Raw genomic sequence first — 27,592 nt, 5'->3', positions numbered from 1 at the left:
GTGCTTTAAAATTAGGCTCCACTTCTAACAAAGAGCCTCCTCTATCTGGCAAAGACTGATCCTTCAACTAAGTGCTGTGAAAACATTTAGAGCAGCAATGGGACTCCCTTAGGCAGTGCTTCCAAACACAGGAAAACCCAATGGTTTATTTCTAATTGTCTTTTTTCTGTATTTCCCATTACTGCCTTTCTGCTCTGCTGCAGCAGTAACAATGCCTTTCTGCTCCCCTCTATAAAGCCTGACACTAACAAACTCACTGCTCCCAGGAAAAGGAACCTTCTCATTTTGACATACAGTACCAGGTTCCCAAATTGCAGGCTAACTTGGAAACAACAAGAAATACCAGGTTTTAGAACTGAAATGGCATTAGCAATACAGAGAAGGTCCATTAGCTGTCAGGCACTAAATCAAACCAGAGATTACGACAGACATATCTAAAAATGCCTCCATCTTCTAAAGGAGAAGCACAAAATCTTATCAACACTGGTTTTAAAAGTTGGGTTGGAGTGACAACAGAAGCACAAAGGATCAAAAGAAGCATAAAGTAAACAAAAAACAAAACACAAAGAGAGAAGATGAGATAGGGGGGCAGGGGAGAAATAGCCACCACTGCACAGGAACATTCTGAACATGAAAAATACATCAACTTGTACCAGCAACAGAAGACACCCTGGGGTCAGTCCCTCCTTTGCATTCTCTCACAGGCTGAATTTTATCAGCAAGAGGAAATTTTAAGTGCAATTGCCTTCACATTGTGCTTCACCTCTAAAGAGCTTCCCCTTCGCTCACAGGATGTTAGTCATTATTTAGATTGCACCATAAGTAGTAACACCATTATGGGACCCCTGACAATTTTCTATAGACAGCAGAGTGAGTTAGGAAAGTGTAACTGGCATTGAACTTAAATTTTGTGTTGGGTACATGCAGCACATTTCAAAAAAATTCCACTCCTTACAAGCTTTGCCTTGTTTTAAAGAGATGTTTCACCAGTTCTGTGGTGCAGGTACTGTCAGTACAATCACCTGTGAAAGAGAATGCCTGAAACCAGGAGGTGTTAAAAAAAATAAATTGAAAAATAAAACCCTTCTGTACTTCATCTATTCCCTTTTCCTCCCCCAAAAAGGCATAAAGAGTGAACACCTTGCAGCAGAGCCTGAAAATTAACCAGATGAGGCTGAATGGAAGCAATTTCACAGTTGCAGACTTCCTGAAATTAAGTCAGGGGCATGTTGCATGAAGCAACCAGACTGAGTGCCTTGGTGCTGTGCAAGGAGACAGATCTCCTCCCAGCCAGTTAGAATTCACCTATGACTTCTACAGCTATTAAAGCATGCTAATCTTCAAATGGCATCTGAAAATGAAATAATGTGTGACAGCACTCTACAAAAGATAATGCTTTCAGTTTAGGGTTTACTTCCAACCACAAAACCCAAACTAACCAAACTGGACACCAAACCCAGAATGCAGATCACCTCAGCATTTATCTGAAGCAGCCTTACTGCTGGGGAGTGGACCAGTACAATCCAGATGTCAAATAAACCCCACACCCATCCCCATGTGCAGGCAGCAATAGACAGAAGTCAGTTCTGCTTGGCTAATAATGCCTGTCTGCAGACAGTTTCTGAGGCTCTATTTAAATTAGTCAATTTCCATCTTTTCTCTTGGAAGGAAAAAAAAAAGACGGAGCACAGTAGGAATATAAAGTTGGCCTAGATCATTTTTTTCCTGCAGGAGTGTGATGGTCTTGCATTATAAAAGGTTACACTGCTGTAAACTCAGCTTTCACTCACCAGACAGAGGAGTTGAGGCTGAGGTCTTTCTTCCTAGGCATCCTGCCCCAAAGTAATTCTAGTTTCAAATTATTTACTTATTAGAAAAACCTTAAAACAGCCTTAAAGGGAAGGTTTGGGGGTTTTTTTTTGGTATAAGTGACAGCCATCAGAATGCTCATCCCTGTCAGAGCTACTGAAAGATCACAGATTTACTGAGCTTACAACCAAATTAGCATGGTTCGCCATGTTACTGCAGGTAAGCAGAGCTCTTGTAGTCAATCATCTTCACATCTAGCCCACAGCAATTACAGGTATTAAGCCCCACCTTGAACAGCAAAGGAATTTCAGGCCAGACAGTCTAAAATAAATGGCTTTATTTTGCATTTCCTGTAGTCAGTTATCTTTGCTCCTAAGGCATATAAGCTGTCATAATTGGATTCACAGAATATCTTTGGTTGAAAGAGACCTTCAAGACTGTCCAACCTTCAACCCAGCACTGCAAGGTCACCACTAAACCATGTCCCTAAGCACCAGGTAGATATTGTTCAGATACCTCCAGGGATGGTGACTCCACCACTGCCTTGGGCACCCTGTTCCAGTATTTGGTAACCCTTTCAGTGCAGAAATATTTCCTAACACCCAGGCTAAACCTCATCAGGTACAGCTTGCATCCATTTCTTCTAGTCCTGTTGTTTGGCACCAGAGAGAAGAGGCTAGAGTTGTAGAAAGCAAAGCCTTCCCTCAGCCTCTTTTCTCCAGACTGAACAGCCTCAGCTCCTTCAGCCACTCCTCAAAGGAGCTGTGCTCTAGGCCCTTCACAAGCCTCATTGCCTTTCTCTGGGCACGCTGCAGCACCTCAATATCCTTCCTATAGTGAGGGGCTATGAAATTAACACAATACTCAAGGCGTGACCTCACCAGCGCTGGGCATAGGGAGACAATCACCTCCAGTTCTAAGCTTTACAGCTTTCAAGTTCCCTTGTGAGGCTGAATTCCACATTATTGCAAACTGTGGCCACATTTTAGCCTTCTTCAATCATTACTTATGTCATCAATCTGAAGACAAAAATGCTACGTCATTCCACAGTTACTGCTGACACCAAGTTCTAATACATCAGCCAGTCCCTGTTAATAACTGGCACAGTTTGACCTGCCTCAATGCAGGCAAGGCAAGACTCTTACCTGCTCGGGGCTCTATCGTCTTGTTGGAACCTGCATCCATGAAGACAAAACGGCCACCACCAAAGTCTTTGCTGTAGTCAGAGAGGTAGAGCAGTGAAGTATAGTCAAAAGAGCCATAAGTGACCTAGGAGTAAGACAACATTACCAAAATTTACCAAATTCTACTCCAGCCTCTGCAGAGCACAAATGATTAAGCAGATGGATCTGATGGGATTTCTGAATTTTCAGTTTTCACGTATTTAAGGCAAGGGTCTCAAAGCTGAGAACATTCTTGTCTAGAAATTACCTGTGTTTATTAGAATAGAACAGAACAGAATTAACCAAGTTGGAAGAGACCTTTGAGATCATTGAGTCTAACCTATCGCCCAACACCATCTAATCAACTAAACCATGGCACCAAGCACCCCATCCAGTCTCTTCCTAAACAACTCCAGTGATGGTGACTCCACCACCTCCCTGGGCAGCACATTCCAATGGCAAATATATTAGTCTATTTGATTATGTTTACACACACAAGACTAGCATTTTATGTACATTATTTCTATTCTTACAGTTTCTAACATTAAAGAAGTGCTCCTATAGACTTCTATCACCCTAAGCCTACTAGACAGCAGGCAAAACCCAACACAGTCAAAAGTTACACGTCTGCATTGTATCAAAAATACAGAAGGGATCCCATCTCTTTATACTATTTCAAGAGAAAATTTCATTATAAGGTTAATGAAACCAAAGAATGATTCATTTCACCCCTTATCTAAGCATGCTTAGAAGTTTTTGGAAACCTTGCCTACTCTTTCACCAGCCAGCATGCAGGAGCTCCAGGCTGACAGTCACTCATACCTCCCAAATAAACACACATTTGTTACAGGAACTTCTATTCTTTTCCACACAAGTTTTGTTTAAAAATCTTCAAAAGTGACTTTGAAAGTCTCTGCTTCTTCTCAGCCTAGAGATCAAACACCCCCTTTTTAAGTACAACAAGGTGATTTTCCTTCCTTTTAAAGCATCCCTCTTGCTCAATATGTATGTTGATTGTATTAATGGTCAGAGCAAAGCTATCTAAATATTTAACACCGAGTTCAGCTGATTCTGAAAACATTTCCTTTTCATATCCACATGTCACCAACTATTAAAATGATACTTAAAAGCAATGGCTGCGTTCTCCAGTTTCTTTACAACATATCACAACGACTCAATCAAGCTCTTCAGTACACTGTCAACCCGTGAAATGTGCAGCACAGCAGCCCTGTGTAAATAACACAGCATTTGCAGAGTGTTTTGAGTGACCTGGTGACTGTCAGAGGTAGGTGCTACTTCCCAACTTAGAAGTTTTCTAAATATTTTCAAGTTCCATTCATTAGTGCCAGTTCAATTTTGGCTCCACAGCAGCTGTACATGTTATTCTGGAAGAGCAATGACTAAAAAGAGAACATAGCAGCAGATGGAACAGGAAGACATTTTCGTTCTTACTCATTTTATTATTTTGACCATAAGGGCTTAAAGGAAAAAAAGCCAAATCTGGTGATACACTGCACTACCCCTTCCAGACTACAGGAATTAGAGAACTGGTTTGGTGATCCCCTTCTCCCCTTATTTACCTTAGTAACAATACAAGACAATAAATGGGAATTAGTAAGTACCTGGCACTGCAGCACCTCAAAATAGGCTTCTACAGCCCTCCTCATGCAATCAGCCTTGCAAAGCTGTTTTCACCTTCATTGATTTGGTGATAAAACTTCCAGTCAGTGTAAGGAAGTCTTCTGGCCAGTGAAGGTATTACCACAGGGAAGAAGGTCAACTCAAACTGTGAGTTTAATGTATTTAAATCACTTTTATGAACTCTTCAGTGGTGCAGCAATCTTTCCTCCATCATTGCACTCCCACTTCTCTCCAAGGCAGCTTTACTAATTCTGAATTTTTAAGAGCTGACTACAAACCATTTAAACCCTAAACACACAAATTTGATTTCTGTAGCTGACTAATTTGGGGAACCAAGTATGCAATGAAAAATGGCTTTTCTGTTCTTGCTGTTGTTCACTGCGACTCTCAGAAGGCAGCTAGACCTGAGAAATGCAACACCATGGACAGAAGGCAATAAATTACACTCAGTTACTTAAAATGCTAGAAGGCCCCCATGCCTGTCAAATATATTTATTACCCTGGTAATGATTTCCAACACCAGAAAGGCTAAAAACTGAACCAGAAGTTCAAATTATGTCAGGAAAGCTGTCATTAAAACCAGGTACACTGTAGTAAATCAAATTTCTGTAGCTCCTTATGGACTATACAAGATAAAAATGCAGGCATTTCCATCCAGCCTGACATTTCATATAGCTCATCTGCTCTTTTCTGGGCACCTTTTACCCAAGCAAGGCAACACAGCCAATATTTAATAGCAGATGCTCATCATGATAGTCACATGATACTTTTTTTAAAAGCTGTCATTATAATGAAAGAATAAAGCTGTCATTCTATGATTCTATAAACACCATTTTGCATTGTGGCACCCTTGGGGTTCTGAGGGACACATTTAGATGTAACTGAACAGTTGCAGGAATACGCCACAGGCCTCCAGTTGCTCTGAAAGACGGGCAGGACAGCAGCCTCTGCTTTCCACTGCAGAGCACAATGCAAATATGTCCACATCCCAATCAGCCCAAGTCTCAATTGATACCTTGTACAAGTAAGGGTCAAAACTGCTCTTCTCTGTAAGCCTTATTGCAGACACTCACAGAATAGCCTTGATAGCTACTCCCAGCATTCTATACATTGGTATAGCTACTTGGTTGACAATGTAAGACTCCAAACAGCGTGTGTCTGAATTACAAAGGGCCGTAGGTGACCTGAGGTAGCAGGTTTGAGCTTACACAAGAATAAACTCCTTCAGATTTCATAGACAGTGCTATCCTAAGGCAAAATTAAAATCTTTTGACTCATTTTAATGTCTAACATCATGAAGGGAAGAAAAAGAAGAGGGAAAAGACTGGGACAGCAGCTGCTGTTATAGCCTCAACAGCCAGAGGAGAAAGTTGCTGCTGGAAGGGTTAGGGAGACTGAGAACATATGGCTGGTGATGTGACTTGAACGTTTGTCTTGCTCAGTTTAGATAAAAAAGGGCTTAAAAGGGATACAATTGCTACTTATAAACATATGGGGATAGAAAAAAGGGTAGAAAATAGCCATAAAGTGGTCATGAACAAGTGTAGGCTAAAAAAACGCATCAAGAAAATGTGCAGTGACATCCTGGAATAGCTCTGATAAAAAATTCTAGGAAAACAAACCAAAACTGATCTTACAGCTGAACCTGACAATTCTGTGAAGGATGATAGGATCCTTATCTAGGCAGGGGGCTGCAGAGATCTTCAAGTCCACACCGCTTCTACTAGAGAACATTCTAAGACTAGGCTGCTGTTGGAGCCGAGTGTACAACAGCAATTCCATTATAAATCAGACATTTGAAAGGCTCAGTTCCAAACAAATTCCATCCAAGATGAAACACCACATCTTAAGCCAACACTCTTTTTATTTGATTTAGATGCTTATAAATTCAACAAGATTAAATGAGTCATTTGGGCAATTTCAGGCTTTCCATTCCTATGTAACTAAAAGCCAAATAAATTTTAGGGGAAAATAAAACCACGGAGTCTCATGCAGACACAATAGATCTGTGCTACTCCACTATGCAGATAAATTCTTCCAAACCAGGGATGCTCAGATTGAGAATCATAATTGCAATAGACTCAGCAATGTAGAGAAAAGGCAAGAGGGCAATTTCTGTGCTTCAAGCAGCCTACATATTTGAACCAACAGTGTCAGACTTTTAAAATGTCAGATTCATTTTTCAAAGGCTTAATTTGACCATTCTTTTGGAAAGAGCCAGGGAAAACAATCCTTAATTCTCCTAGGAGCAACCTTCACTGTTTAATTATCATGCAGAAATACATAAAGTGATTTCTTTTGTTCCAAGGGGAAAGCATAAATAATGATACAACAGAAAAGCATCCAACAAACTGGCAAAAGAATTGACATAATGAGTTTTACTGATCTTACTTCAACTCCCTAGCATTCACACTTCTTTAGTAGGCCACATAAGAATATTGCTCTTATCTGCAAGTACTTCCTACCTCTGACCAACATCAATGCCTTCAGGGGTTTTTTTCCCCCTTTACTTTCAACTGCAGTCTGGAAGTGGTAAGTGAAAGTTAATTGGCTGGAGAAATTAAAATACAAGGCAGACTGACTGCACTGAAGACAACCTTTGAAGCTGCATAACTTGTCTGTCCTATTCAGCCTTCTCTGAAATGTTTTTTGACCTACTGACCTTCTATTTGAATTCAGTCTTCTGCACAGCCTTATCAGCTATAAATACTCTGTACTTCTTTTACTTCTGTCTGAACACATAAGAAAGATACAAATATAAATAGTGTACACCTACAGTAGGCTAAGATTATAAGCACATACTGCAGCATTTTCTGTAAGCCAGGATCTGGCAAACATACATGAACATTACATCCACAAACAGCTCTGTTCCAGTTGCACTTCAGGGGAAAGCAATACCAGACCTTTTGACACACAAACAGGAGTTAGAGAGGAGAGAGGAATTACAGGCTTGTTTATGCAGCAAGGAAAGGATTAAAATTAATCCTTTTGATGTCAATTCCAGTGAATGATTTGCCAGAAATGAAGGCAGCAATAATACATGATGCAACTTGGACTTTCATGATAGACATGAAGCCAACAGGATTCAAGTATGTATCAGATCCTAAAGGCATCATTAGCCTGGTTCAAACTCTGCAGTTCTAACCAGGCAATCAAGCTACTACCACTTAAAGCACACAACTATTATCTAGCAATAGGTGAAGTCCTTTACCCTAGAGAAGGGATGAACCACTAAGGTGGGGCAGTATCCACAAGAATAATTCCAGTCCATAATGACTGGTTGATTTCTCCTCAATACTCTTTGCACCAGCAACAGCATTTGCTCTACATGAGAGCCAAAGAGAAGTGGACTTCCAAGCCATGAGCTCAGAAAGCGCTTACAAGAAGCTTGCTCTAGGTCTCTATCTACAGTACCCACAATCTCCCTCCAATGTGGCTGGAGGCCAGAGAAGTTCTGTTTCCTTGTGCTCCCCCAAAAGATCAAAGGGAATTGATACACAAGGCTGCCAGCTTAACATGCAGCATTGCTGTCACAAAATCACAGAATGGCCCAACTTTGGCATATTCCCATACAATCCTTACTGCAACAATGAAAATAACATTAAAATATATTTGATCTAACCTGGCACACAATTTTAAGGTGCAGACAAAGAAGCACAAATCTCAGTGCTTCAGCTTTCCTGACACAGATAACTTACTGCAGAAGTCAGCTGCTACGCAGGTGAAAAACAAACAGGACAAGCTAGACTTTTAACTTCCACAGTTATCTCAACAATAATTGCCTTAGAAAACACCCTGAGATTTAACATAAGTCACATCAGTGTATTTTACAGCAGGTTGCTATTGCAGGGTGGGAAGGCAGGGAAATTCTACATGAACAAGGTGTTCAGTAACTGTCCCCACTGGAATAATTCTCTCTTCACTGCTGTCATAAATCAGACTACCAAATTATTCAGTATAGAGACTATCAAGGTTTAGGTTATCCAAACCATGTTTAAGAGACCTTAAACTCTCGTAAGGAGGAAATGGGATTTGGTTTTTTAACTCTTACCCAAAGCAGAAGCAAATCAGTTGGTATATCTGCTCCCTGAGCAGACAGCCTGTGAGACAATAAACAAAACGTGGACAGAACAGATGGATAAAAACAGCAAAACATCTAGCCTGCTGTCCATCATCTACAGGCACTGTCAGGATGCCATAACAGAGAACCAGCTTCTATGCAAGAAACAAATTCTCTTCATGGAAATAGATTTAATTCCAAATGACAAAATATCTTGTATATTATGGGAAAGATTTCAGTATAAATACCTAATTTTCAGGTTATCCAACCACCTTATTCATTTACCAATACAAAAACATACCCAGAAAAGAGTAAAGAGAATATTGTCAAAGCTAATGCTTGTGCAGACAAATCTCATTATAGTAATATGTCAGTATTAAATACACCTTTTGGGGATGAAATCTATTAAAATTCTCTATTTTCCCCTTCTCTTGTGGCAGCCAAATTCAATTCTCTGAAACTGTGGAAAGAAAAACCTATGAGGAAGCTAATGAATTTATTTCACTTCACACAACCAGAATCACTACTTTATTTGGTGTCCCTTGGAAGGAGCACAACCTGTCATGGAATTGTTATGAGCCCCACCATCACAATTCACTCCCTACAGCCTATTCTTACCAGTCCTACTCAAAATAATCTGCACCTCAAAAATCCTCCCTAACACCTCTCGTCCTACATCCACTCCCACTCCATGCTTTCTAAGCATGAAGTACCCAAGAGCTGGGCTCCTCTTTGTTCTATCAGTGACTGGAAATTCCACCCTGCACCAACTGTCTTCCTTCAAACAGAGGCTCTGTCAGGTATTGTCACTGCCACCATGCTCTCCAAAATTGAAGCTGCTTCTGCCTACATGACATGAAAGGACACAAGAGCTTCCCAACAATGCTGTGAGCAATAAAAGACATTGTATTGCCCTCAGACTGACTTTTCCAGAAGATATTGTCAAGGCAAGGAGCATTTGTCATTTGCGCACAAAAAAGAATGGTTACTTTTTCACCTTAGCTATTTCAGGTCATAAACTTCAAGGTGCAATACCCACATACAGACTCTAGCACTCAGGTGCAAAATAGATTTTCATGGCATAAGTTTTATTTGGTTGCAGCTGGTGTGATTTTTACAAGCACCAGTTTTCAAACCTATGTGACATTGTTTAAATTAAAAAATTACTTCCAAGTGATCCAATGACAGCAGGAAACATTTCCATCCCATGTCGGCCTCCTCCTTACCTTGTCAACGTGTGGGTGCCAGTATTCATCATGTGTTGTCTTGGCTTCTGTGTTGTTTATTCTGGAGAAGAAGGTTGGCTCAGTCAGGTACATGGATGCAGAGTTGATGCCAAATGCCTGTGCAATCTTGTGCTGAATTCTCTGTCTCACATCACTGTAAAGAAGACAGCACAACATGCTAAGTGCCACATTTCTCTCCTGCTTCTTCTGTGTTCTCCTGCATTCAGTGTTACTGCCTCTTCAGGGCCAAAACTCTTCCTTAGCTAATAAATTATGGGGAACAGATCCCCACACTTTCTCTTCTTTTGCCTTAAATAAGGGAGCTCTGCATCAAAACCCAACACACTCCTAGTTGGGTTGCAGTTTGTTGGTTTGTGGTTTTGCTGGGAGGGGTGGGGGTTGGCTGGATTGGGTTTTTCTGGTTTTGTATTGGTTTTTATTCTCAGAATATCAAGGAAAAGAAACAATTGAAACTATTCAAATTGGTGTGTGTGTAAACAGTCTGTTTTCCAGAACAAAATCCAAGCATAGCTCACTAACTACTGACAAGATTTACATCTTTCATATGTATTTTTCATCCAAAGTAGGTAACTCAAAAGCTGTATTTCCATAAAGGGTTCCCTCTGAATCACTAATTTTAGACTAACTGAGGAAGTCTCAGGAGCCATGAAACCTGGTTCTTGATCATCCTGTGCATTAGTATCCTAACCAGATTTTTCCTTTAAAAAAAACACCAAAAAACAATCAAACCAAGATGTCTTTCCCAGCTATTTCCAAAGTTTCAACCCAACTACTTCTACCTTGTTTATTCCTGTGTTTCTTAGGAGACAGGGAGAACAGAATTTTTAGTTTTAAGATTATGAAAACAGGAGATTAATAATCACAGAGGTTGGAAGGGACCTTAGAGATCATCTATGCCAGGCCTCTGCCATGAGCAGAGACACCTCTCAACTACACTCAGCTGCTTAAGGCCTCATCCAACCTGGCCCTGAATACCCCCAGGGAGAAGGCATCCACAACATCCCTGGTCAGCCTGTTCCAGAGTCTTACCACCCTTGTAGTGAAGAACTCCTTCCTAAGATCCACTATAAACCTACTCTCCTTTAACTTGAAACCCTTCCCCCTTGTCTTACTGCTAAACACCCTTATGAAAAGTCTCAATACCTACAGGAAGGCTGGAGAGGAAGGCAGCTCTAAGCTCTCCCTAGAGTCTTGTCTAGGCTGAATAACCCCAGCTCCCTCAGCCTATCCCCATAGCAGAGCTACTCCAGCCCTTGGATCATCTGTGTGTCCCTTCTCTGGACTCGTTCCAACAGCTCTGCATCTTTCTTACAAATGAGGACACCAGAACTGGACAAAGTATTCCAGGTGGTGGTCTTACAAGAGCAGAGTAAAGGAGCAAACCCCACTCTTGCCCTGCTGACCACAATCCTCTTAGCCTAGGGCACTATTTGCCTTCTGAGCTGCAAGAGCACACAGCCAGCTCATGGTGAGCTTCTCAATCAATACACCCAAGTCTCTTTCTTCAGAGCTACTCTCAACTCTCTCTGCACCCAGCCTGGATTTGTGCCAGGGACTGGCCCAACTCAGATGCAGGACTTTGCACTTTGACTTGTTGAACCTTGTATTACTATCCAGAACTGCTTATCTAGCAGCATCCATCTCTCAGGACAGATCTCACTGTATACAGGGCCATCTAAAACTGCCAGCCTTAGTTCAGTCAGCAGCGCTTTCAAAAAGAAAACATTTGATTAATGAGGGAATTTCACTGGCAAATCCCACCAGTAAACACACACAGCTAGCATTTAACTGGGAGGAAATTGAGAAGCCATCAAAGAACACAATAATACAATGAGATTAAATGAAAACATTTTTTGTAAGATGCAATCCTCTATGCTTCTTAAAATCCTTACATTGTTTTCTCTCAATTTTAACACATTCTTAGCTATTGTATTAAGTCCTTCCCTTCTTCCTAAGTGCTTCAAAAGCAGCACATAAGAGAGAGGCTCCAAGTAAAATCAATTCTGAAGCTGTACATGGAATTATATGGGCAGTTTTGCATCTTTTCTGCATCAGACATTTCTCCACTGGGTAGCACTGAACTCCAGCATAATTTTCAAGGGAGTTTTCCCCAAGTTATTTTTCTAGGGAACTCAAACAGTGACTACAAAGAAGTGACAGAACAAAAACCAGACCTACAATGTTAGTTTTTAAGAGGTGACTTTCACAGGCTATTTCCACAAGTACTGAAAAAGTCAAAAATATTTGTTCTGTTCACATCTTTCACCAAAAACAGAAAAACCACATACAGGTTTGATTTTGAACCTGTCTCACTTTACATTCTTAAGCGTCTAAGCTTTAGGAGTCAGTTCAAGCTATTTCACATGTGACATATCAAAACCATGAAATGAAGTCAGAGCTGAGATTCTCAGGTGTTTCCAGGGCTGCATGAACTGAGGTTTCAAGTTGAGAGCTACATCATGGTAGAGTCTGTAAAACCGACATCAAGAAAGGATCCACAGGTCCCTCTCCTGCCTGTGGGAACCTGATCTTCCTGGTTTCTTTCCAAGAAATAAATAGAACTTCAGCAGAGGTTGCCTTATGTTTCCCAAAAAGCATTAGATGTAATCACTCATTTCATTTCATGAATTGAGGGCAGCTGTCACTTTGAACAACCCACACAAGAATTAACAGCCTAACCCACAAACACTACAGCAGAATATTCCCTGGCTCTGACACCGGGTGGCCACTTGCTGCAGCCAGCTGGAATAGATCTGCTCTGGAGTAGTTAGGCCACAGTCTTGACATAACTTTAAATCTCCACTAGTTGTATTGTTCTCCAAGCAGCACTGCTTCCTCTTTCAGTCTGATTCCTCTGCCACTTCTAAAAGCTTTCTATTAAAATTTGCTGTCTGGTGTTTATAAAGCTCCCTTAAAGCTCTACTCCTCCAAGACATGTGCAATGGCTTTGGGCAAGACTCCATTTTGCAGACCAAGCAGGAAGCTGAAGCCCTACTCAGCTCTTCCCTCTAAGACAAAAACAGCAACTGAAAGTCTACCTGGTTTGGACTGGCAAATGGTTATCAAAAGAAAAGGAAAACAAACTCAGTTTAAGTATGCCATCACATTTACTCACTGCAGGAGTCATCAACAGGTTGACAAACTTGTCAGTGCAAACATGACCTCTGCTTCACACTCCATAAAGTACCTTGTGTACCTCTTCACAATAGCAAAGCAAACACTATGCACAGGAGTTCAATGTTTATCTTGCAGTAGGAACAAAGCCATGACTGCTTCTACAGTTCAAAGTGTACCTACCCTAGAACCCTGTCAAGCAAGCCTCTGAACACACATCTGTGTACTTCAGCACTCTGTGCCCAGTGTACGTCAAACACAGCACAGACCCATTTCCAAAATCACTTTTTAGGCTATAAAAGCTCCTCTGCACAGCCTGCTTTCCACTGGCCATAGCAACATTTATCAGTATCATGACTGCAAGCTTTTCATTTAATCCCTGCTATTCCACATGCAGCCTATACAGCCTACCGGTAAAATACTTAAGGACAAACACATTGTACCCCAATATATAAATCACATTGCCAAGTCAAATTTCAGCCTAGAAGGTGCTGTCAAGGAAGGAATAACCAAGCCCAGGAAGTGTGGCTGCTTAAGATCTGCCACAGTAAGGGCCACATTGTTCCCCCAGAGATTTCTCATATGTAGCAAGGAACCACCTCTCCCTTCTTGATCCTGGCCAACTCATTCTTCTCACATTTTTCCTCCACATTTCCAAAGCTGTTGGGAGACCTCTGGAGTACTCTGGCTGCTTCTTTACACTGGAGAACGTAAACATTCATTTTTATAACCACAGTTAACTATACTAGCATTCAAACAGCTTAGGGTGGCTCTGATCAGATGCACCAAGCACAGCTCTGTTGTGGCAGTAAATATGAGTAGAGCACTCAGACAATAACACAAGGAACAAATGAGTCCCTCTCAGAATTTGTCAACAGCAGTCCTTGTACATTTGCACTGCGTCGCTGGATAATCTGAAAGCGCACAGGACAGACTCGGGGAAGGGAGGAACAGAACTCCCTGAAAACAGCATATGACCACTTTCTATTAAAGCAGCTACTGAAGCCTATTTTAGAGTCAGGGTAATAAGGAAGAAATTAAATACCAATGAAGCAGCTAGAGGTCTAAGAATACAGAACTTAGGAGAAAGGATGCTCACTAGATTGCCAAGTTGCCAGTTCAGCGCAGCAGCGGCAACATAATGGTCTGCACAGAAGAACTGAAAGCGCCACAGAAAAGTTTCTGTGTAAGTTCTGCCAGACCAGGGGAAAAAAATGCAGCAGGGAGTCACTGCTAAGTGTGATTGAAGGCTGGTGACAGGAACACTCAAAGCTCTGCAAAACTACACAATTCCTCTAGCCCACTCTCTCATCAGCATCTCCACACTGTTCCCAAGAAAGGTGCCAAAGGCAGTAGAAGCAGACAAAGCAAAAGCTCTTCTCCAGCCAGAAAGGTCAGCAGAAATCACACAGGCAGAATGAAGACAGGCAAAGCACACTCTCTAATCTCCCTCTGCTCATTCTGTGCCCCTACCTTAACAAACTCTTTTTTTTAAATAAATCTTCAATGATGCCATTTTCTGCTGAAGTCACAACCTTTAAACCAAGCATCCACCTCTGCCAGATAAAGATGAATCTATTACGTGAAACAAGGAACTGCTGTAACATGCTTGGCAGATGGTGGATACAGTACCAGCCTAGAAACCATAATTGATTCTGAAGCAACATCATTTTGACAGAAACAGGTTAGAAACCAGCCTCCTGGCTCAGAATGCCTGTTCAGATTTGTAATTGTTGCAATCAGTAATACTCAGACATGAATTACATGTAGTCATTCCTCTGAAGAGTGCATTTTTTAAGTGACCTTGGTACATAAGTGAAAATAATGAAGATAAATGCACCTGAGAACAGCATAAAATAGTTCATTAAGGGACACAGAGTACTACAGTCCATGTTAAAGCACTGCCATTAGTAAATGCTTCTGTTCATATTAATGTATTTTGTATCTGATTTGTATCCAGCAGACTGAAACATCCCTTATATTGGTGTGGAATACCAATGGAATATTGATGTTCCCTAGCAGCTGTCTCATCTCACAGCGCAAGGATGAGGAATTCATAACAACTATTGAAAAACTGAATGGATTTGCTCATCTCAAACAGGTAGACTCTTTACTAAGACACTCTCTCCATACACTCCTTGTTATTTCTTCACATTCTTTTATCTCCTTTATGAGAAAAGGCTGAAGGAACTGGGTCTCTTTAGCTTGGAGAAAAAGAGACTGAGGGGTGACAGCATTCATGTTTATAAATATGTGAAGGGAGAGTGTCAGGAGGACAAAGCCAGGCTCCCTCAGTGATGTCCAACAACAGGACAAGGGGCAATGGCTGCAAGTTGGATTATAGTAGGTTCCATGTGAACATATGTAAACATTTTTACTGTGACGGTGCTGGAAAGGTTGTAGAGTCTCCTCCTCTGGAGACATTCAAAACCCATCTGGATGTGTTCCCGTGTGACCTCTCTAGATGATCCTGCTCCAGCAGCAGGTTGGACTAGGTGGTGTCAGGCAGGAATGTGCCTTCTGTCAGACCAGCCTCTGGATCAGGGAAGAGCTTTCCCCTTCACCACACTGTCTGTCGATGTCCTTTTTTAGTGGGAGGAGTCCCTGCTCATGTTAGGGCGGTTGGGACTGGATGGTCTTCAAGGTCCCTCCCAAACCCATCTATGACCTTTTGAGGTCCCTACCAGCCCCTAGCATTCTGTGATTCTATAGACTGGAAGGCAAAAGAAAGGCTATCTTCAGAATATACTCCACTATCTTGGTGTGTCAGTAATTATACATTTTCTTCACAGAGGCAGTTTCATAATGATCAGGAGGGAGGGCAGAAGCAAGCATTCTAAATAAGTTAATCTATAAAGGCAACAGTATCTAAAATTTAATTGCCAACAGAAATAAGCTTGAAGAGGTTAATATTTTCAGCCAAATTAAATTACTATCCTAATACAATTAACAGATTTGGCTACTTCACACTATTTCTACCACTAGAGGGAGGTCATATTCCTCCACAAAGGCAATTAAAAACTACAAGTTAAGTACTTTAACATCATAAATGATAAATAAACATCATAAATGAGCAAGCAACTGAAATGCATAACTAAAGATTTATTGTGTTGAGTCAATAAAGAATGCTTGTTCCTAAATATTGGCCACACACCTTCACAGACACACGGAGCCAGAGATTTGTTGTCTTTATCAAGTATGTGAGCAGGTCTACAGGAAAGCTGAAAGCATCAGATGCCAAAGCTATTGCATTACAACACTACTTCATATTCTGTCTTCTTAGGGGGAAAGTATGCTCTGCTTCTCTAGCCAGAGCATTAGTAATTTGAAGTCCTTCCACTTCCTGCGTTACCATTTTTATTGGCTTTTTCTACGCTTCACCCAAAACCCCAAGTTCTTAATGCAATAATAGCATAGGATTGCTTTCAGCATGTGTGAAAATAGGAGTTAATGCTGCAGGATTTTTACATCCCAGCTCTAATGTTCTGGAAAATAACCACAGAAGACAGATGAAGCAGCTCTCCTTGCTTGCATGGCTGGCTGGCATGAACCCCTCATAAAGAAAGGGAAATGTGTGGTGCTGCCATCACTCTGATTATAATTACACCATCAATACTGTCTTGACATTGATAATGCATCTGAGTTCAAAGCAGCAGATGTTAGTTATCAGGTAGTTACCAAAAGGTCCTTTCATATTTTTCCCTCCATTCAAGGCATCTTAATTTTTACTAAGCTTACTATTCTGAGCTACAAATTCAGTTGTATGTCTGAATGCACAGGACAATTCCCTCCCAAGCTGCACTCTACCAAAAGCCCCACAGTGTTTTGTGGCTCTCTCAGCAGTTACTGAAAATCTTTACCGATATAATGCAAAATCCTCTTCTGTGAAGATGTCCTGAATTCTGTCCCCAAAGTACCTGAAAAATTAAGCAAGGGCTTAAAAGCAGTTCCTGAATCAGATTCTGAGTAATACCAAGCCACATTCTCACTCCATCTGTGCTTTACCCACAATAAAAATGTGAAAACAAAAACTTCCAACAAATGCTCTTGAGCATAATGTTCCAAAAGCACTGCAATAAGATTAAATGTTCAAAGATTAGAGGATCAAGATGCAACAACTGATAATGGAATTCCCCAGGCATGAAAAAAGTCCTGTCCTCCCATCATGAATTCATGTGGATTCAAGGTTTTTAAGGTTTAGACTACTGGATTTCTTCCACTGCTGACAAACTAGGCTGTTAACTGTGAAAAATTATTATTTACTGGTGCAAGAACTCCGAAAGTGAAGGTAATGGCAGCTTTCAAGGAGCAGTTTTCATACCACAAAGGCTTTTTAACTGGTCATGGAAACTGGTGAATCTAACCTCCTTCTACATTTGGTCATTACTAACCCCAGCCCCTACAAAGAGCACTGAAGTGTAGGGTAACAAAGAGAGGCAGCAAGCCACAGCCCCCTTTTACCTGTACAGATTAACAAAATGCTTCCCCAGGGAAAGAGCTCCAGAGTGCAAGTCCAAAATTGATGCCTGGGAAAGGAAACAACAACAATAGGAAAAATGAGCATGAAAAGGTTTTATCATTATTCAACTATGACCTTTAATAACTATCCCAAGTTGGCTCTCACTTCCCACAGCCTCCCAAGTGAAAACATTCATTTCCAGCATTTGGGCTGGCAATATTGGTGCTTACTTCGTAACTAAAAACCTCTCTCAGTTTGCTATATAGATGCACAAGACATTAAGGTGCCACAAAAAAAAGCACAGGACTGCTAGTGCTGAGATTCAAATCTGACATACAGAATTGCCAAAGTCTTCCTCCACAGGCTAGGGGTAAGACCCTGTGTTCCTGGATCCCTTCTTGAAGGCATTTCCCTTCCTCACAAAGATGACTAATTTTCCAGTATTTGTGAAGCACTCAAATAGCAGCACTAATATTTATCTTGTCCAACATTTGTTATTAAAACTCCTCCTTCACCATGAGTTCCTGTATAGCTCTCATATTTTAATAGGGACATAAAAGTCTGTTTAAAAGAACAATTGTAATTCTAAGGCTTACTAGAGCCAAAGTTTTTTCCCCTCAATTTCCAAACCACTGTAAAAGAAAACCAAAGAGTGAAAAGTTTTCACATATGAAAATTAAATCCATTTCTTCATCCAATTCCAGCCAAACCCTTTTGCTGAGGCCCAGGCCAAGCTAAAAAGATTAATATTCAAATTGTCCAGGATAAAGAGCTACCTCTCAGGACTTTGCATTATTTCTCTAGGCTGAATGAAATATAAAGTAATGACATCTTTGACATACAGTATCTGGGCAAAAGCACTCATCTTGGAGTCTTTCTTGTTACACCCCATAAGATTCACATTATTCTAACACAATCCAAACAATAATAATACCATTAGGTGAGCTTCCTGGAAAGAATGGTAATTTCCATCATACCAGTCAGAATTTCTGGGCATGGTTGGAACAGTACTGCTCAAATCCAATTCACCCAAAGGCAGACAAGTTGGTGAATGAGCAGCTGCAAATCATCGGTGCAGAGACATGTCAGAGCTGCAATGCCAGGCCAGCAATATGCCTTCACGTTCATCTCAAAGCACTTTTCTGCCTCTTCCTCCTCTGGATCATGTTGGAGGAAGACACCCATGACAATCTCTCAGCATAAGAAAAATTGCTGCAGGCTCAATTGCTCTGAGCTTCAGAGCTGAATCAGGGGAGCTCCATTAAAGACTCCTTTTAAAAGGGACAGTAACAACTTTCACAGTACCACAGTCTTATTAGAGGTGGGAAGGGACTTCAAGAGATCAAGTCCAACCTCCCTGCCAAAGCAGGATCACTTAAGGTATTCTGCACAGGAATGCATCCAGGTGAGTTTTGAAAGTCTCCAGAGAAGGAGATTCCACAACCTCCCTGGGCAGCCTGTTCCAGTGCTCTGTCACCTTCACTGTAAAGAAGTTTCTCCTCTTGTTAAGGTGAAATCTTCTATGCTCAAGCTTGTACCTGTTGTTCCTTGTCTTATTACTGTGCAGCACCAAAAAGAGCTTGGCCCCCTCCATTTGATACCCACCCCTCAGATATTTATACACATTGATGAGATCCCCTCATAAAGGGAAATAAAGCTTGGACACAGCATGAGCTTTCTAAACTTCCCCTTCCCAGTTTCCCCAAAGCTTCAAAGGACTGTTATGGAAGCAAATAATCTCCCAGTCATGCAAGAGCAGATCTTGTAATAAGCTTTACTAGAGCTTCAGAAGCAAAATACTTTCATTTCTTGGTTTCTGGTTCTGTACAATAATCTGAGCTACAGCTAGAAGGAAAACTGCTCCCATGTAGCTTCAAAAATATGCTTCTGATCACGCTAAAGTAGATTATAAGGAGCAGTAGCAGGACACATCTGACAAGGTTAATTTAATTTAAAAGCAAATTGCCTTTCAAATACTTTCAACATGTTTTCCAAGCATACACATTTCTTCCACTCCTCAAGCTCCAGATTATTACAGCTGGAAAGATTCAAAATAACAAATTAATCAATAGAAGACATCAAAAACTGTAGGTACTCATAGCTGAAAAGATTATGACTATGATAGAAAGCCTAGAAGAGTCAAATGAAGACTGAAAAGGGATCTGCAAAAGAAAGAATATTCTTCAGGGTTGTTTCAGACAGACAAAAACAACTGCATGCCAAACTTAGACAGGGACTTGGTTACACATGAGCACTGAGCTATTTGTTTAACAGCTACCTTGGAAAGAAACTGAAACCTATTTATTTTGGCCTCTGCATTAAACATTTTCAGCATCACTTCCTACACTGAGAAGAATACCTTGGTGAAAGCCTGTGTCAACACTGTTGCTTCAAATTCAGCTATCTGATCAAGGGTCAGCCTGCAATTCAGGGCTGTGTTAGCTCTACAAAGTTTGCAGTGGTCCCACCATCCTTGGCCAAACCCACATACCCACACACCTAGTTCCAAGAGACTGTTCAACAGAACTACTTCAATATCCTGGTTTAGAGCACTTCTCTTGAAAGAAAATTAAATATCCTTTAAAAAGAATAAATCACAGAATCATTAAAGTTGGAAAAGACCTCTAAGATCAAGTCCAACCTTCCACCCAGCACCTCCACAACAACTAGACCATGTCCTGAAGTGCCACATCAACCTATTTTTTGAACACTTCCAGGGCTGGTGACTCCACCACTTCCCTGGGCAGCCTATTCCAATGCCTCAACAACAAAAAAATTACACACATATATCAATATAAACTTTTTTAAAAGGAACAAAAAATTAACAATAAAGCACAAATATATGTTCTCTTTGAACTTCTGTAATGTTAATCCCACATTTTCCACTTCACTGCTCAAAGGACTCAAAAAGACCATGCAAGTAACCACCACTCCTCTTGTGGGAACACACACACTTGAGCTGGGAAGGAGGAAGAGCAAAGGATGTTCTGCTGGAAAGGTCATAACCTTTACAGAGAAGAGAAAAAAGCTAAGCTGAGGCAAACATCAAGAGAATTAATGCAATTCCCATTCTGTGCATAAAGAATAGAGCATGAAACTATTTTAGAGAGATAAAGATGTAGAAGGGAAAGCTGCACACTGGTGGAGAGTATGCTCCTGTTTGGATTCTGTTGAAAGTTAGACCAGAAGATTACAACAACCTCTTCTAGCTTCACTCTGTGTAAATAAAAGTAAACCTAGGAAAAGTTACCAAGGAAGATAAGAAAGCTCAGCATGACAACTAGGGCATGACACCTGGGAGATTTCAATAATTCAGATGTTTGCCAAGACTTTCTCAACACAAAAGGAAGCAAAGTTTTTGTGCTATACGTCCAAGGAAGCAGAAAAGGCAGCAAACAAAGGGAGGAGAGACTTAAACTGCAAGTTTAGGTCTTTAATAAATCTATTATCAAGACACACAGACACAAGTCCACTTCTGTGAATTCAAAATATTTTTGTGTGTTGTACTTATTAAAAACAACCAACCAACCAACAGACATGATGCTTAAAAAGGAGTTAAAAGGAAATCAGAGAGAAGGAGAATGCAGCCTGCACCCCAGTAGAAACGTGAAGAAGTTTTATTTGAAATAGTGATTAAAGTGGCTAGAGCAAGATTTTAACAAGAATTAAACAGAAAGGAATTTAATGGGGAAAAAGATAAAAATCAGTCTTAGAACAACACACATAATTGGACAGAATCACCCAAACACCTTCAAGCCTAAAGAATTCATAGTAATAAACCAGACCTAATGCAACAGGCTTGAAGCCTGAGAGGCAGACAGAGTAGCTAGATGAAAGGCTTGAAACATTTTGTATGCTATGTAGGTAAGAGATGTGAAAAGATAAAAGGTTCAAATGAAGAAACACAGCCCCATCCACCCATCCATCTGTGAGCCAAGAGAGCACCACCAGGCAAAGATTCACTCCATGACATGGGGAATACAAGCATGCAAAGCAAAACGAGGAAAACAGAATAGGGGAGAAAGCAGCACAGAAGGGACTGTGTTTAAAGGCTTCTCCAAAACAGAATTTCCCCAAAACACTGGCCAGATTGTTTAGCATCTTTCAGTGTTTATCCACTATTTTCAATAAGGCCTGGATGCAACAGTATACATTTCTTTTTCCCCTGAGGAGTAACAAACAGCAGGCAATAACTTTGTCACATTTACAGATCATGAGAAATGTGAGAAGGCTTGAATCAGAGCCAAGACCTTTCAATGGACATCAGATTTCTTAACAGATCTACTTTATTGCAGCAATAGAATCTCCTTCCCACCCTCATTTCCCTCCCCTTAAACAAATGCCACAGCGATGCTTCCAAAAAGTGATGCAGATCATGGATTTCCATTTGTCTGATGCTCTGGGTTGATGTCCAAGCTCAGGACCCCTGCCCAGCTCTGTGCATTGGCCAGCCAAGTTCACCTATCCTCACATCCCTCCCAAGCTTTCTCTACTTCAGATTCCCCAGTTCGCTACCCCACTGCTAGGGATTAGCTTTCTGTTGTTCAAACCCACAAAGCTGTGTTGCACACTGCTGTTCTAAATCCTTTGTGAGGAAATCTAATGAAAAAACACATGCAAGTCCCAAAAGAACAGCATAGGAAACCCACTTGACAGCATTAACAACAGGAGTTGAGCCAGAGGTCCCAACAGGCAGAGGAATCTAGGCAAAGTGGCAAATTATGCAACCACAGAACTGAAAACAACCCAAGGGATCCTGACAGAACTGAATAGAGCATGTTAAATCATTTAAATATATTGTTTCAGATGGGCACCACTGCTTAAGTTTCTCAGGTTATACTTTTTGCAGGTTCCTCAGCAATCACAAGGCCAAGAGCATTTTTTTTCAATGAAACCTTTCTCCTCTGCCAATACATGCCCTAATTCAGCAGAGGCCTAAAGAAGGGGTTGTGTTTCTAAATAATCAAGAAAGGTTCTGTTCACACACAAAAGCATCCTGAGAACAAAGATGGAGGAAGGAAATTAAATGTCCTTGTTAGAGAAGTGGGTTTGGTTTTCCTTGTTAAATATTACTCAAAGCTCCACTTAAGATATTGTCACTGCACAATCCAAATCATTCTGTGAACTACTGTAATCTAGCTTCAGAAGTCAAGCTTGAGCAGTTCTGCTAGAGTAACTACTTCCAGATGGAGAAGACAGTATCAGTTCAACAGAGGCACTAGAAATAACTGAGTAATAGCAAATGGCAGCTGTATTGCAGGAGTCACAAATTACACTGCTAACAGAGATAAAATAACTTTCCAAACAATTTTTTTTTCCCAAGTCTGAATGGAAGAAAAAATTCTCCATCTCGCTTCCTCAAGCCCCCATATAGCATTTATAATCTTGTTTTGGCAGTAAAAGAATGTAAAAAGGAACAGGACACTGCTCACCCCTCCATTAGATCCTCCCAAGGACAGTCCCCTCTCTGCTATTCTGCAGGCAAAACAATAACCTCAGATGAGAATGAAAGTCCAATTACTTTGTCCTTTAATGTCATTACTTACAGCATGTAACTCTTCAGTAAGTGATATTCGATGCATCAGATAACTCAATTGAATTAATAGAAGCTGACATTTATTTTAAACAGAATCTTGCAGCCTGTCATGAAAATAAAGCATCTATGTTGCAGAACACTTCTGAGCTTGTACCTTCCTTCCACAAACCCCCAAAACACTGCCTTTCAAATACATCTGGCCAAGAAAGATTAAACAAAAAACCCCAGAGGCTGATTCTTGCAGGCAGTACACACGAACCTGTACAATACAGAAACACTGAATTTAAAATCACAGTGGCTGGCCTGTGAACAAAGCATATCCACCAGCTGCATGCTGCTTCAAGCATTAGTGTATTCCCCACTGACATGATTATCAAGTGCAAATCACACTCAGAGAGGCTGAGAACTTTTCTAACTGCATAATTTGACAGTGTCCCCTACTATTTGATGAAAACTCACCACTTAGTGGTTCACAGAGGACCACAGGGTCAGCACTAGCTCATAATTATCCAGAATGAGACTCAGCTGAAAGGAGGCTTAGGTTGTTTTGTTCTGATTCTAAAGGCCAAATGGAACAGAAGGCCAAGTGAAAATCCTTTCAAACTTATTTAATTCACTGTCCTTCCCCACACACACACAAGGCTCATGCCCTACAGTACTAGGCAGACTCTGCACAGCAAGAACTGCTTCCGCTGCAGTGAAAAATGGCTTTTAAAAGTTTAGTGGCTTAAACAATTTAACCCATCCTCCTCCAGCTAATAAGTTTTGTGCTACACCTTAAACACTGGAATTAAAGAATGTGCTTGTAAGAGTTGAAAGAGCTGCAAGCAAAATTACCTACGGATCCTTTCAGCTTCTTCTTTTGTGATTACTGCATCAGTCACACCTCTTCCACACTTCCTAGGAGTGCAGCCTGGAGCAGAATAAGGAAAAGAAGAAAGAAAGTGGCATCTTTAACAAGAGTTCAAAATAAATCACTATTTACATTCTCCTACTCCTCTTTCAGATTCAAAGCATTCACAGATGAAGTGATCTTACTGGATGTACCTTGACAGAGCCCTCTAACAACAGCAGCTTTTCAAGAAGAGAGAGAAGCCACAAGAAAGATGTGAAGGTGACCAGGCTGAGTGCTGACAGCAACAGAGCAAATTATACACACTGCCTCCTTGCTTGGGAAAACTAAAATCCCTTCTTTGACCCACGTTTAAATTAAAGTCAAAGGCACCCACACCAAGCAGGCTGTTTAAACACAGATCAAGGACAGGAAAACCAACAGAATTAAAAGCCAAATAATTCACTGTGTTTTCTGACTACCCAAGCAACAACTCCCTGAAGTCATCTCAAGGTTCAGATTCCAAGAAGCACACACTAAGTTATTTGAAGATAACCTAGGAAACTAGCAGTCTAAAATTACACTGGAGATTGCATCCTTAAGCATGCATTTATCAATGCCAGCACTGAACCCAGCACTATGACAAGAATGAAGCAGAACCTCTGCTCCTCCAACTCACTTTTCTCCTCTTGACCCTGTGAGCAGGGTAAAATTGGGCAGAATCCAAACACACCATTCAAGAGAAAGCAGAGTGCCTTGATATTAAAAAGGCACCCCAAAAAATTTAAAATACTGGCATGGGACTTTGAATATTAAAGAACAACACCTTGCAATACAATCCCAAAGGTACAGAACTCAAACAAAAAGTTCACAAGGGGTTTATAGACAAAATTGTTCTAAGTTACAAATTTGGGAAGGAATGGAAACAGGGAGAGCTTCTGCGCTGTGTTTTAGGCACGCTGTAAATATCCCCTCTGTGACCAGAAAGGATAAGCAGGGGGTTTGAAATATGCAAAAACTGCCACAATCTCAATTCCCAGGAACCAGCACTTTGCAAGTTAAACACCACAGATCTTGCAGTAAAAATGCAAGATGGAAATGCTGTGCTTCTTTGGTGCAGCAGATCTGAAAAGTAATCAATAGTAGCCAGCAAAAACTGCAAACTATTTCTTGTCTGCCCTAACATCAGAACAAGAGGAGACAAAGATTGTATTGGATTCTATTCCCATAACCACACCAGCAGTCCAGGCAACAGACCTTTTCCTCTCCTGCTCACACACTTCTCTGCTTTCCACATCCACAGATCTAGTCTCTGGAAAAGCATCTTTAAAACTGTCTCCTGGGCCGTGATCACAGACGCTTTGTGCACTGACACAGTACATCACACTTGAGACTACACAGGAGTTTCATCAGACATGCTGGTAGCCACAGTACTTTTCAGGAGTTAACTACTTCTCAAGACAGCAGAAATAGCCAAAATCTGGCCACAGGGGTCAAAGCACAAAGGAGACTGTGCTCACACAGCATCCCATCTTCTGCAACTACAGTAAGTACTTGCCCACTGAAAAATAATGCATTTTATTTGTGTAGCACTGCCTTGCCAGTAAAGCCACTGCTCTGGGACACCAACTAACATATAATTTCAAGCAAACTACAGGCACAGTTTGGAGCAGGGGCAGGTGCATAAATAAAAAGCTCATCTTAGCTGTGGAAACTTTACAGCTAAGCATCAGACACCAAGTGATGAAAAGAATGTGCCCCCTCCTGACAAAGCCAGAAGCTGTGGATGTGAAAGCAGAACAAAGACAGAGAATGAAAAGGTATTGAGTGATGGAAAGTCATTCCTAACAAAGTGACTAAAGCTCCGGAGTCAAGTTCACTTTGGCAGTAAACCACAACCCGCACCTACCGCCTTACTAAGCTATCTGTTACAAACGTGGAGCTAAAGCTCAGCCTTGATCAGACAGCAAGGCTCAGCAGCTCACCACCACCCTCTTCTGGGCAGCGAGTAGGAGACAAGAGTTAAGAAGCAAGAGCAAAGTTCACTTATCCCAGCTCGGCTTCAATTAACCACTCAAAGATGCTCACATGTTCCTCTTACCACTGATCTCTGAATGTGTAATACGGGGGAGGACTTGTAAAAACACCTGCTGAAAAACAAAACCAATCACAGAAGTTTTCTCTCCATGACATCACAAGCACAGAGATCACATTCTCTTCCCAGGCAGAGATATCCTTGAAGTTCCTGCCTTACTTATGATAGGAAGAACTGATGTGGTTGCCAAGATCACAAGTCCACAGCTCACAAAATTTCTCTTGCAAACCAGTGAGGAGAAAAATCAGGTTTACAGAATTAACCAGGTTGGAAAGATCATCAAGTCCAACTTATTACCCAAAACTATCTAATCAACTAAACCATGGCACTAAGTGCCTCATCCAGGCTCCTTTTAAACACTTCCAGTGATGGAGACTCCACCACTTCCCTGGGCAGCACATCCCAATGGCCAATCTCTTCTTGTGTGAAGAATTTCTTCCTAACATCCAGCCTAAACCTCCCCTGGCACAGCATGAGACTGTGTCCTCTTGTTCTGACACAGGTTGCTTGGGAGAAGAGACCAACCCCCACCTGGCTACAACCACCCTTCAGGTAGTTGTAGATGGCAATAAGGTCTCCCCTGAGCATCCTCTTCTCCAGTCTAGACAACCCCAGCTCCCTCAGCCGCTCCTCATAGGGCTTGTGCTCCAGACCCCTCCCCAGCTTTGTTGCCCTTCTCTGGACGTGTTCGAGCAACTCACCAAAGACAGAAATGCTTTGTAGGCAGCATTAAAAGCTGCCTGCACACACAAATCAACACAGGTATACAAGAAGATGGCATTTGTGCCATTACCATATGCTAGCAGCACAGAAAATATCCTAAATCAATTCCAGTCTGTACCCTACATAGTATTTGCCAGTAACAAACTCAGCACAGGAATCAAGAGAGAAAGAAAAGCCAGATTTAGCAAAAGGTTTATTTCACATAGCATAAGCAAAGCAGTATCTGAAGGGAATGATGTAGGAGTGACAGAAAAACTTTGCAGATGCAGCAACTTCTGAGCTGGCCCAAGAAGCACAAATGTTTGGGGATTTAAAAAATACATAGTGCCCTGGCATTTGCTAGAAACAGAGGAGTTTTGCAGTACATATTTGGGTCAACAGGCAGCAGTCAGCCTGTTATGGTACTTCATCCCACTTCAACCGATCTTATCCAAATACCTTCAAATCTTTTCTGGTTGTCATAGTCCTCAGAGCAGGGGATCTCAATGAACTTATCCTGCAGGTTCTCACTGTGATGAGCCAGCACCTCCGTGACCCCATCCTCAGCACTCAGGTAGCTCCAGCTCAGGAGGCCACCGATGGCAAGAGAAGAGAGGACGAACAATGTGAACACTGCCTTCAGCCACCTCCACTGCGACTCTCGCTGGGTTTTGCTCTTCTTCGCACTACAGAGAGAGCACAGCGACAGCCCCACGTAAGCGAACGACGCGCTCCCGAGCCGCTGAGGAACTGCTTTGGCTGCTAGCCTGCCCGATACCGGGGAGACCCAGTCAAGGCCCAGTTCCCAGACTAGCCCCTTGTTCTGAGTACATACACGAAATTTTCATTCCCCTTTCATGCCCGGAGGTTAGAGGCCGCCTTCACACAGGACCTCCCACAGGAGCCGGCGACGCTGCCGCAGGCCGCTCCCCTC

At 41.5% G+C, this 27,592-nt stretch overlaps 1 protein-coding gene across 1 annotated transcript in view; it reads right to left on the bottom strand.

Annotated features, from left to right (window-relative positions):
* OGFOD3 (2-oxoglutarate and iron dependent oxygenase domain containing 3) overlaps window positions 1–27,592 on the bottom strand; it is a 35,193-nt gene that overhangs the window by 7,255 nt on the left and 346 nt on the right. Inside the window, exons 2-8 of the mRNA XM_054170946.1 lie at window positions 27,118–27,344; window positions 23,867–23,942; window positions 22,926–22,968; window positions 17,496–17,560; window positions 16,895–16,951; window positions 9,900–10,053; window positions 2,955–3,078 (exon numbers count right to left, since the gene is read on the bottom strand). Of these exons, the coding sequence (XP_054026921.1) occupies window positions 2,955–3,078; window positions 9,900–10,053; window positions 16,895–16,951; window positions 17,496–17,560; window positions 22,926–22,968; window positions 23,867–23,942; window positions 27,118–27,344 (746 nt within the window). The remainder of the gene's footprint in view (window positions 1–2,954; window positions 3,079–9,899; window positions 10,054–16,894; window positions 16,952–17,495; window positions 17,561–22,925; window positions 22,969–23,866; window positions 23,943–27,117; window positions 27,345–27,592) is intronic.

This window comes from Dryobates pubescens, chromosome 20 (genome assembly GCF_014839835.1).
Source record: "Dryobates pubescens isolate bDryPub1 chromosome 20, bDryPub1.pri, whole genome shotgun sequence".
NCBI lineage: Eukaryota > Metazoa > Chordata > Aves > Piciformes > Picidae > Dryobates > Dryobates pubescens.
Note: the sequence above shows the minus strand (reverse complement) of the source record. Positions and strands in the feature narration are given on the sequence as shown.